The sequence below is a fragment of the Seriola lalandi genome, unplaced genomic scaffold (assembly GCF_002814215.2).
Source record: "Seriola lalandi dorsalis isolate HSWRI2012SDOR001 ecotype SW California unplaced genomic scaffold, Sedor1 jcf7180002054288, whole genome shotgun sequence".
In the NCBI taxonomy this organism is placed as follows: domain Eukaryota; kingdom Metazoa; phylum Chordata; class Actinopteri; order Carangiformes; family Carangidae; genus Seriola; species Seriola lalandi.
In genome coordinates, this window is record NW_019524841.1 from 169819 (window position 1) to 181001 (window position 11183).

The 11183-nt window shown below is 41.4% G+C and overlaps 1 protein-coding gene across 1 annotated transcript; it reads right to left on the reverse strand.

Moving 5' to 3' along the window:
- Window positions 1-6: 6 nt before the first annotated feature.
- rcbtb2 (regulator of chromosome condensation (RCC1) and BTB (POZ) domain containing protein 2) lies at window positions 7-9948 on the reverse strand. The gene is made up of 12 exons (XM_023405869.2): window positions 9738-9948; window positions 8243-8377; window positions 7246-7396; window positions 5072-5238; window positions 4820-4978; window positions 4288-4395; window positions 4037-4179; window positions 3680-3870; window positions 2800-2926; window positions 784-923; window positions 476-606; window positions 7-340 (listed from the first exon to the last, which is right to left on the reverse strand). The coding sequence occupies exons 2-12, from the start codon at window positions 8366-8368 to the stop codon at window positions 200-202; spliced, it is 1584 nt and encodes a 527-aa protein (XP_023261637.1). The 5' UTR covers window positions 8369-8377; window positions 9738-9948; the 3' UTR covers window positions 7-199.
- Window positions 9949-11183: the final 1235 nt, after the last annotated feature.

An 11183-nucleotide genomic window follows, 5' to 3' on the forward strand; every position in this document is an offset into this window, starting at 1 on the left:
GGGGGGCGCAGCAGCACAGAGGCATCAGCTAGAGGGTGAAACCTTAAACTATGCGCCTCTTCCAGTGTTTACATCCCCGGTGACAAGTCTTTGAAGTGCTGATCAGCCTCGTGTTTACTTTGGTCTAGGGTCGACTCTCAGCACCTCAGTGAGCTTAAACCTCATCGTGTTGGATCCGTCACTACTGGGGGCGCTCTAGTCAGTTTTTGAAGGCCCCGTAGCGGCTGGCTTTGCTAATGAAGTTCTTGAGCAGGTCGTGGTCCATGTCTGCAAAGGCCTGGGTCTGCGTGACAGCCGTTAGGTGGTTGACGCAAAACTTGAAGCAGAACTCCTCCAGGTCCTAAAAATGAAGAGGGCTGTCTGGTCAGTGCTGAGGAGTATAACTGACTAGCTACTGTGAAGGCACCCACCACCACCATCACCACCACTACCACCACCATGGTGACTGACTGTGTGTCAGGGGCTATGAGCTTACCCGCGCCTCATACTTGACAGCGGCTGAGAGTAGAGTGATGGCGTTCTCCTCAGAGATGCCTCTCTTAATCGTTTCCTGGCACAGTCTCTTCAGCCTCGTCTCTCGGTAGAAAGTGGCCAAATCTAGCAAACCTATACACGCGCGCACGCACACACGCGCATGCACGCACACACACACACACACACACACACACACACACACACACACACACACACACACAGGTCAGTACGTGTGCTTCAGACTTAAGCACTGACTCCATTCATAGTGCTCTAAGTGTATTAAGGACTGTGGCTCATCTCTGGGCTTACCAATAGCATCCTCTGGTGGCAGGTTGATAGTGTCTGTGTAGAGGTACTCCAGAAAGGCTCTGTACACCAGGTATGAGAACTGGTGGATTTCTATGGCGTCCTCATCCGTTTCGTTCAGTAGCGCCCGGAAATGCTCACACCTAAAAAGGGAAGAAAAGGAGCCGACGTTTCCCGTGATGTGCTAAAAAGGATGCCGCTTCCTGTTGTTGCCAACTTTTTTACTAATGACGCCCGCCCATTCCACACCAGTGCTATTTTGCTCATCGTGCTGTAGTGATCACAAAACAATGTGCCACTTTCCAGGAACTGAAACCAAGGTTTTGAAGTAATCGACATTATCATTGTGAGGCAAAGCAGAGCAGTCTGCAAACCGCATTACCACCCAATGAATGGTTTCAGGACCCTGCTAATTAATTTTCATACTGTGTGGAAATCAGTGCCGATGAAGAGGGAAAAATATCTGCAATAACATAATTTTAAAAACATTCAGTGGTGAAAAATTGGCCATCTAAAGTATTTCTTCATTTCTATCAATTTGTTACATACAGTATGTATGTTTGGTTGTTGTAGCTCACAGTGTTAAATATCATTAGTTTTCACTGTTCGATTGATTTTGATCTAAATCGTGTTTTCTTTCCCATGTGTGATTTATATGAATCCCATCGGACCACAATTCATTAATAACCCTTAACAAGTATCACATGAACCGCTAGAGTCTTTTTAATAACCTATGATTGTTATTGTTACAGTGCATCAAACTGAAAAAACACATTTTACAAATTCATGCACTTTTAAATCAAGATTCAATCTTCAGGCCATTATACACTTCCTGAGGGAAAGTGGAGGCAGTCTGCCAACAACTATAAACCACAGGGTTTTTCCATATTTGTTCCTTATAGTTTTCTGCATTATAAATACTGATTTCCCCTCACTGCTAATGTCTACTGGCTCTAAACATCACGACATCATCACAACATCTGATAGACGTATCATTTGTTTTCAGGTCCTGGCTGAAAAAAACAACAACTGTGTGTCTCATCCTTTAAGTGCATCCCAAACGTATTATTTGCATGTGACCTTGCCAAAGCCGGCATTAGTTGCTGCAGCGTATTCGTGTGAACATGTGCACTAAAGGTTGATGTTGCAGACAGTCTGGCTCCTTCCTACTGACAGTGCAAAAGAGCAAGGGACCGGAACACAGTTACTTTGTGTCCAAGTGTGGTTATAAAAAGAAAAACGGGAAACAATAGGTCTGTCTTTGCTTCAACATGACATTAACAGGAAAGACGAGGAGACACTGTATAACAGATGGCGTTTAAATATAGGACACAGCACAGTAGGTATATAATGTATATACATGTTAAATTCATTATCGAAGGAAGACGGCTCAGTGCAATCATGTGGGCAGCGCAACTAACATAATTATTTGTCTTGACTTCCTGTTTCTATATCTACCAATCACACAAGTCTGCAACATCAAAGTGTGTTTCTGTTCCCCTGAAAATCCCAACACCTTCATCACTCATGACCAGGCGCAACCTCTGGATGAGAAAAATACGCTCATGTGACCAAAATGAAAGTCAAAGATGGAGAAGCAGCTCTGGTGAGGAAGAAAGGAAAAAAAACCCCAAAAAAAACCCAAAACAAAACATGGTGAAGCAAAGATGAAAAGAGAAAGTCCAACATTAGAGAGGAAAACCTGGAGACAAGGTTTTTCATTCCTAAATAAGGATCATCATGTGCACCCAAAGGTAATTCTTCATTTAGTTACTGTAAAGAAGAACCATAAGGCAAGTACAGCTCAAAGTGTGTTCACCTGACCCGACACACACCAGCTAATGAGTGGCTAGTGTCATGTGACTGGATGGGAAATATATTAAATAGTAAATAATAAAGCAAAAAACTAAAGGTTGAGAAAATAAACATACAAATTTGCCTATTTGCAAAATAATCATAACCAAGCAGCACCGGCTCACATTTTTACTTTGGGCGTGATGAGGTGTTTGTTTTCTGTACCTGATTTTCAGCAGCGCTTTATGAACATGGATACACTTCCCATCAACCAAGAACTTCAGGTCTGAAATCTCTGCGCTGTCAAACTCCTTCTTCAAAGACTGGGCCACGGTTAGGTAGTCGTCGCCATCTGATGAAAATACAGAACATACGTTTTTTTTTTAAAAGAAGGAATAAATACCAAAATGTTTTCTGTTAAATGAGGCCTGTCTTTGAAACACGACAAGTGCTACATCGTGTGTTATGTCTATTTTACAGCCCTGTAACTTGTATATTTCACTGTAAAGATACAGCCGCTATGTACAGGGTACGCAATACATTCATTTATTGAAATCCTAGAAACGACAATGTAAAACGATGCCTTTAGACCCTCCAGATATGACTCTCAGTGGTCGACATTACAAACAGGGAATCACAGATCTAATTGGAATCACTACTTGTTCCTCAGGCATGACAGTTGAACAGGTAACAACAGAAAATGATTGCACTTATGAGAGTGCTGATGAGTTCAGTGGCTTGTTTGTTAAGAGAAGGATGTCATTAACTTTACAAAATGAAGAATAAACAATAAGACAAGATCTCAAGGTGAAATGTTTATGAGCTTGAGCTGAGCTCAAATAAGATCAATCAGCAGATGGATGATTGTTGGAAATAAACAGGAAAGAGAATTTCCTGTTTATTTCTTAGACCACTTCCAGGAATTTGTGCCTGACACACAGATATGTGCCCACAGCATTGTATGATTACCACTGACCAGTCACAGGATCAAAGGGTCAATGTGTCAAATGGTTAGCAAAAGAATAATCCTTGATTATTGGGGATGTCTGAGTTCTGGGGCTCTCCTTCAGTTTTAGAAATCTTTATATTCTTTCACCATGCTTACCTACTGAGAGGAGGTGCCATGTGACTGCAGGTGTGGCGAAGCACGCAAACACATCGTCTGTGCTGCTGAAATGGGTGAGGTGGGGGCTGGCCACAGCTTGACCTCGACACTGACCCCACATCAGAACCTGCCCACTCTGGGTCTTGGCAGCAGACGTGTGGCTGGTGTGACATGCAGCCACCTCCACCATCCTAGTGACAGAAACACATGATGTTTCTACATGATGTTTTACCATGTATGCCTTTGAGGCATTTAGCGACTAAAGAATGCATCTCACAGGATGTTGTCATGTGACCTGTTGAGATGGCAGAGAGATATCGCTGCCGATTTAGGCCGGGGTGTAAACAATATACTAACCTCTCCTTGTCTGTGTTTATTTGAGTGGGGAGGGCTTGGTTACTCTTATTGCCTGTTCCCAACTGCCCATATGAGTTGGCTCCCCAGGCGTAAACAAAGCCCTCATCTGTAAGCGCCAATGTATGTGCATATCCACAGGCAACCTGCATAAAGAGGAAAGAGTGTGATTAAGCTGAATGTTGACTGAAATACATAATTTAAAAACAGAGCCTCATAAGAATTCTCTCTCTCTCTCTCTCTCTCTCTCTCACCTGGATGATGTTGACACCTTGGAGAGCAGCGATCCTGCACGGTGTCTGCTGATTTCCATTGTTGCCCAGACCTAGCTGTCCATTGCAGTTGTAGCCCCAACCATAGATCTATAAGACAATGCACACACTGTATCAAGGCATTGACTCACTTTCTTTTAGTACACTGAGATATCTGCATTGCATTTACCGCAAACTGTGATGACTACTGTCTTCTTGGTGGAGAAAACACAGCAACTTTACCATTATATGTTATATTATTATTGTATATTACATATATTTGCAATATGTCATGAATTATATTAGAAATTAGATATACCCCTAAAAAAAAAAAAAAAAAGAAAGAGTGATGCATCTAATGTACAAACTGCTTAATTCATGAATATCTTAGATGTGACACTTTTTTTTTTTCTTTTTTTTTTTTTAAACCAGACTTCCCCTTAGTTCTGGGCTGCTGACTGCCAAAAAGTTAACTGACTGAGAGCACTGATTCACTTATTCATGTTCACATCCGCAGATTGATGTGACCCATTACCTCTCCATTGTCGAGAACAGCCATAGAGCAGAGCTGACCGCAGGCAATGTTAACCACCACTTTGTTCTGCAGGCAGCTGCTGACCCGACGTGGTGTCGGCTGGTTGGCAGTGGACCCTGAACCGACTTGGCCTGAGTTGTTGTAACCCCATGCATACACCTGAACACGGAGATAAGATTATCACTGTCCAAAGAAACATACAGAATAAGCAGAAAGAAAACTTCAGTAAGAACACAGCCGAGGATAAATCACCTCTCCGTCAGTTGTGAGGGCGATGGTGTGGTGAGAGCCACAGGCCACCTCTGTCACTCTCTTGCTAAGGAGGTTGGTGGACACCAGGGCAGGGGTCAGTCCGTGGTTGGTGGTCCCATTGCCGAGTTGGCTGTAGCCATTGTGGCCCCAAGCAAATACCTCTCCATCTGCACAGCAGCAGGCAAACTTTTATTCATGTTGTCACAGTGGTTAATGTTTTATGAAGAGAAAAAGAAACAGCCACATAATCTACAGCACAGACTCAGCACTACTCTCATTAGCAATGACAAGGGAAGTCAACATTGTGTTTAACTGGCATTTTATGAAAATGATGACTTTAATGTATTTGCAGAATAAGCACCAGAAATACAGCAGACAAAGAGGTAGCATGCTAGCACACATCACACCAGTAAGGCAGCAACTAGCATTTATTTTGTATTATCAATTACTGTAATCTTTTTGTTATATGACATATGTCATTTTTAATTATATTATGTCAAATATGATGTTACAGAAAATGGTAGCAAAGAATGAATGACTTGTCTTTTTGATGTCAAAACTGATCATGATGGTTAAGGACTGCCCATTTCACAACCCAGTGGCAGTACCTGGAATAATGGAGTCATAACGGGTTGCATCGCCCCCATCCTTTTTAATCATGGGAATGAATCTGCTCATAACAGGCCCAGGGAAGGCAAAGACAATGGAGACCACTACCCTCCAACCTCCAATGAGACGCTTTATGGACGACCTAACCCCAACAACTTCATCCCATGTACAAGCATGGTGGATCCTGAAGGCACTTGGTGACCTGGCAACATGAGCAAGAGTTAAATTCAAGAAAAGGAAGTCAAGAAGCACGGTGACCAGAAATGGGAAATTGGCCAGTAAGTTCCAGCTCCAGTTCCAGGTGATGGTTGTTGAAGCGATGGGGGAAAGCAGGCCCAAGGCAGATGAGAGACATGATCCAAGCAGAGGTCTTTCACCTGGAGGAGGAAGGGCAAAGATCAAGGGCAGCGGAACTTCACAGGTGGGGATGAGGGAGGACCCACTGTGCATATTATGCAGAGAGAGAGAGGCACGCTGGTGCACAAACTGGTGGCCTGCAAGGATGTACTTAGCCAGGAGCTATACAGATGGCGTCATGACAAGGTGCTCAGAGCACTGGCTGACATCTTGGAGCATGAGAGACAGAAATTACACACATAAGACCAGCCCCATCAATCCAGTTCATCTGGGAGGGGGAGAAGCCACCCTCCTGCAAAAGGACAGAGAAGAGCCTCCTGCAGCTGCCACAGTCTTGGGAGATGAGGTGAACCTGGGAAGAAAAGTACACTTTCCCCAGGTCGTCCAGACATCCTTGAGGCCCAACGTAGTCATATGGTCTGAGGAGGCATCACGATTGAACTGACAGTCCCGTGGGAAGATGGATGCAAAGACACCTAAGAGAGGAAGGCCACCAAGTACCAGAACCTGGTCCAACACTGCAGGGACAAAGGCCAGACTATTTCCAGTTGAGGTTGGTTGCAGGACTTTTTCCAGTGCGCTCACAACTCTGGGAATAGCAGGAAAGATTTGAAAAAGGCACACACCTGCCTATATATAAGGTCTCACAGCTGACAATGCACAGAGGAAAAACCAAGCCATGAAGTGGAAGGAGCTGCCTGCAGAGCTCAGAGACAGGACTGTGTCGAGGCACAGCTCTGGGGAAGGCTACAAAAACATTTCTGCTGCATCGAAGGTTCCCAAGAGTGCGTTACAACCAGGACTCTTCCTAGAGCTGGCTGCCAGGCCGAACTGAGCACTGATTGGGCCTGTAAGGTTTTCATTAAATACATTCTGTCAACTTTTTGATGCAAACTAGTTTCCCATCAAATTAAACTGCATTACACTGAACTGTTAAATGCTAGCGTACAAGCCAAATACTTGTAATTTCTTAATAAAAACTGAGAGTAACATGCTCTAATAAATATTTTGACTTTTTTAAGTATTATGTATTAATATAGGGGATTTATTTTTTTATACAATATTTGAGCGAACAGCACAGTATCATCATAAAACCAGACTTGAGACATCTGCATCTGTCATCTTGTTTGTCTGTGATGTCATTCTTCTGCCTCCTGAGGAAATTTTGCCCTTGGGCGACAAATAAAAAGTTTTCTGAACTGGATTACCTGCAGTGGCGATAACCACATGGGGTCCTGTTCCATAGCTTAGGGACACAATCTTCTTTCCACACAAGACATCAATCCTGCGCGGCTCAATAGTGCTTTGAAGGTCTCCGAGCCCTAAACAGCCGCTGCAGTTTGTGCCCAGAGCAAAGACCTGCAAATACCAAACATCACCACTGAAATGCTCCTGATATTAATAAATGATTCATAAACGCAACAGTCTGGTGTTTACTGATATATGGTAAATACCTGGTGAGCTTACATGCTGAGAGCAGACTAAATAGCAACACTCACTGGTAGGATTATAATATAGTTTTAAAGTAATGGAAAAGCTCATTCAGTCTTCAAAAATATTTTCAGTAGCAATTCATTTGTCTGTTACTGTTTTCATTAACTGTCTGTAAAGGCTCTAAAATGTAAAAAATAGAGAAAAATAACTAACTTCCCAGTGCAGAGATTTTGACGATTAATTTTGTGTCGAGTGATTAACTGATTAATGGACTAATCATTCCAGCACTATTCACAACCAAATTAAACTACATCTGCAGCCAAAGTGTAATCTTTTATGAGATCCTGTTATCAAAAGCATTTAGTAGCATCTGAAGTGAAATCCACCAAAATGCTTCTTTTTTTTTTTTACACCACAATCCTCTGCACTGAAACATAAACTGTTTGGACTACAGGGACAAACAAATGAGCAAGGGTTGAAAAGATGAGGCACGCTTTCCACCTTTCCACGGGATAAAAATGGAGCTTGCTTGGGTATTAGGGCAGTATGGCTAAAGATAGCCTCATTCTATCTGCTTATCCCAGTGTCTGGAACTGCACCTTGTATCAACCAGAGAGTGAGAGGCCTGAAGCATTTTTCTAACCAGTTCTAAAAAGAAAAAAATATCAAACCAGTATTATAAAAAAAGGAATTGAAATCTATTGAGTGTTGCAACAGGTCTTAATGTAAACAAAAGGATTAAAGCGCCATTGCTTAAAGCCCAAGTGTTACCTCATCATTAACTGTGACATAGAGGGCTTCGTTTGCAGCGCTGCCAAAGACACAAGCCTGCCGGATAAGCCGTAGTTCCTCAGGAGGAAGGAGTGCAAACACTGGCCACTTCCCCACGTCCAGCATAATACTGAGCTATGAAATGAAGAGAAAACACAGTTAACACAAATGTGAATATGAGACATTTAGACATTTTCATTTTCTAAATATAATGCACAAAAGCTGGAATTGTGGGAAAAGGTATTAGTGGAAAATTTTGAATCAAAAAACCTGCAAGAGCTGTTATATTGTGTGTTTTCTGCATTTATTCTTTTAACATGTGCATGTTTCCTAAGTGTTGTACTTTGGGTTTTCTATGAAAGAATGAACTGATTCATACGGAAAAGTAAAATGCTGAGTCACAGTCACGCACAAATATGCTGAAGCCGTCATATTCAAGCCATTCCTGCTCCAGTCAATAAATCCTTGACTGCATGCAAATCACTCTGGTTTTATATAATAGTTATTAAAAAACGTCTGGCAAAATCAGACCAAGAGAAGGTCACAGTAGAAACGCAACGTCTGTAGCAACAAATGCATGAACTAAAAACTGAGTGGATAAATTATCCACTAGATTTTCAATATCTCATAAGTGCCCAGGGACACAGACAGCTACTGGGCACTGAGCCCAGTTTGGTAGACAGATTAAAACATGTATGTGTATTGACAGGGGTAAACCCATTAACTTGCGTTTACTGACACAATGAGTGAAGTCCAGGTTATGTTGCCTCTACTTTTTTCTTTCCTCTGCCATATGTAAAGCCTAACACAATATTTCCAGAACAAAGGCTGAACCATGTGTCAAGATTGCACTATTATTTTTAGATCATGATGTTCTCAGGGTGGTAAAACCAGACCACACAAATGGATCTTTAATAGATTAGTTTAGCTCAGTTTTTTCCAAGATCAATAGATGCTCATAAAACCTACTTATGTCTATGTGTAGAGCTGTCTCCCTCCAAACTCATGTTACAATATTTAACAGGCATACTGCCTGTTTAATATGACTAACAAACACACACCGGGTGCGTCTTTTTGTCATAACTAACCAATCCCAAGTTTCAAATATGACCTGCTTTATCCTAAGTCACATTATATCTGACAAAACCACAATCATTGTACCTCAATGAGCAATAACATGAAGTTGCACTTAGCAAGAACCCACGCCTCATGGACGCCTCCCCTCCCCAACCACACAGCTTATTTGAGCTGTTCAACACCTCAGATCGACAAATGCTAAAGAGGAACGAACAAACAAACAAACAACGCAAAAAAAAAAGCTAGGCATGTTGCAGCCCGGGTTTACAAGCTAACAACATAAAGGTTAAAGTCGTATAGCCATTAGCTGTAACTGTCACTTAGCAAAGTGCTGTCCAGCAAAAATACTGTCGAGCTAATTAGCCTAAGAGTGTTGTTGCTGCTGGGAGCCGCCGATGGCTCAAACTGTTGACATTACCTTGCTGTTGTTCTAGCTAGTGTTTCGTCCGCGATGTCGTTTTCTAATAAACAGTGACACTGAAAAATTGTCAGCCAACATATTTGGCGAATCAAATTGATGATGAAATCATCCTGACAGTCTCATATGCTAAAACTTCACATCAGTTGCTGTAGTTGCACCTTGTTGTAGTTAGCTTTAATCGCTACAGCACCGACTGAAAAACACCACCTCCTTACTTCCTGTAGTTCGATGGTGCGTTCACTGATAATCGGAGCGTGCAACTTCTATTGTTTACCATTTGTTATTTATTTAATTCCTATTTATTACTTATTTATATGCATCTATAGACTCTTCTCATTGGAAGCCGCAGAGAAAACAACAAAAACAAATGCTAAGAGGGGAAAAAAATGACACATGCAGAAAACAGCTGTTGTCAGACCGTCTAAAGGGCTCATCAGAAATTTTGTTTTATTTTCAATCGTTCTGTGGAAGGGAACTCCTTTTCACTTTGAATTTCACTAAGTACAGTGGCAGGAGACGCGTGGTACTCCTCTATAATGTCCAGCAGGTGGAGCAGTGGAGAGGCCTAGTCTTAGTGCATGTCAGTGTCAACACGCACTTGTTTGTCCCAAGCTTTAAAAACACTGATGGGACATGCTCTTATTTCAAAATAAAATCGTATGTATTTGGTAAGTATCATTTGTGTCTTTGGAAATAAACCACGAGGACATATTCAAATACATTTCTATTTTCATGTGCACCTTTTGACGAATAAATAGTAGCTCAATATACATCACCCCCAGCCTGTTGTTTTGAGTGTTTTTCGTGTCCACATAATTGTGTATGGATTAATTCTTTTGACTTAAGGTTGTGCTTTAACAATTGTACTGCTAAACTGTCTGTAAGTCTAAGCCAGAGTCTGACAATGCAACAAATCATGAAAGGTAAAGGGAGATTTAGATTTCCTTTAATGGTCATTTCTATGCATTAAGATAGATACAAAAGAAATTACGTTTCCCTTTAAAACACCAGACAAGCAAAAAATAAGTGCAATAGTCAATAAATATAATGTATATTAATTGCAATAAATATGGTTGGTAAAAAGGTAATGCACAATAAAATATGTGTAGACCGAAAATGTAATTCACATAAAAACAATGAATTTGCTTGAAATTGAGTACTGCAGTTCTGGATTGTGACTGGTGCATTTTTTGTGATGTTCCCTGTCAAACCACACTGTCAACTTCCTGAGACTTTGTAATAATTACAAGGTAGAGCCAAAGAAATTAACGAGCATTTGTGTAACAAGGCTTTCTACCTTCGACTTTACACCTGTCAGATATGAAATACATTACAATTTCATATGAGATGGATAAAAAAAAGATTATTTAATTAAAAATGCAATGTTAAAGAAAATGACAGTTTACATATTTGTACTTATAGTAATTCTACTACCCTACAGGA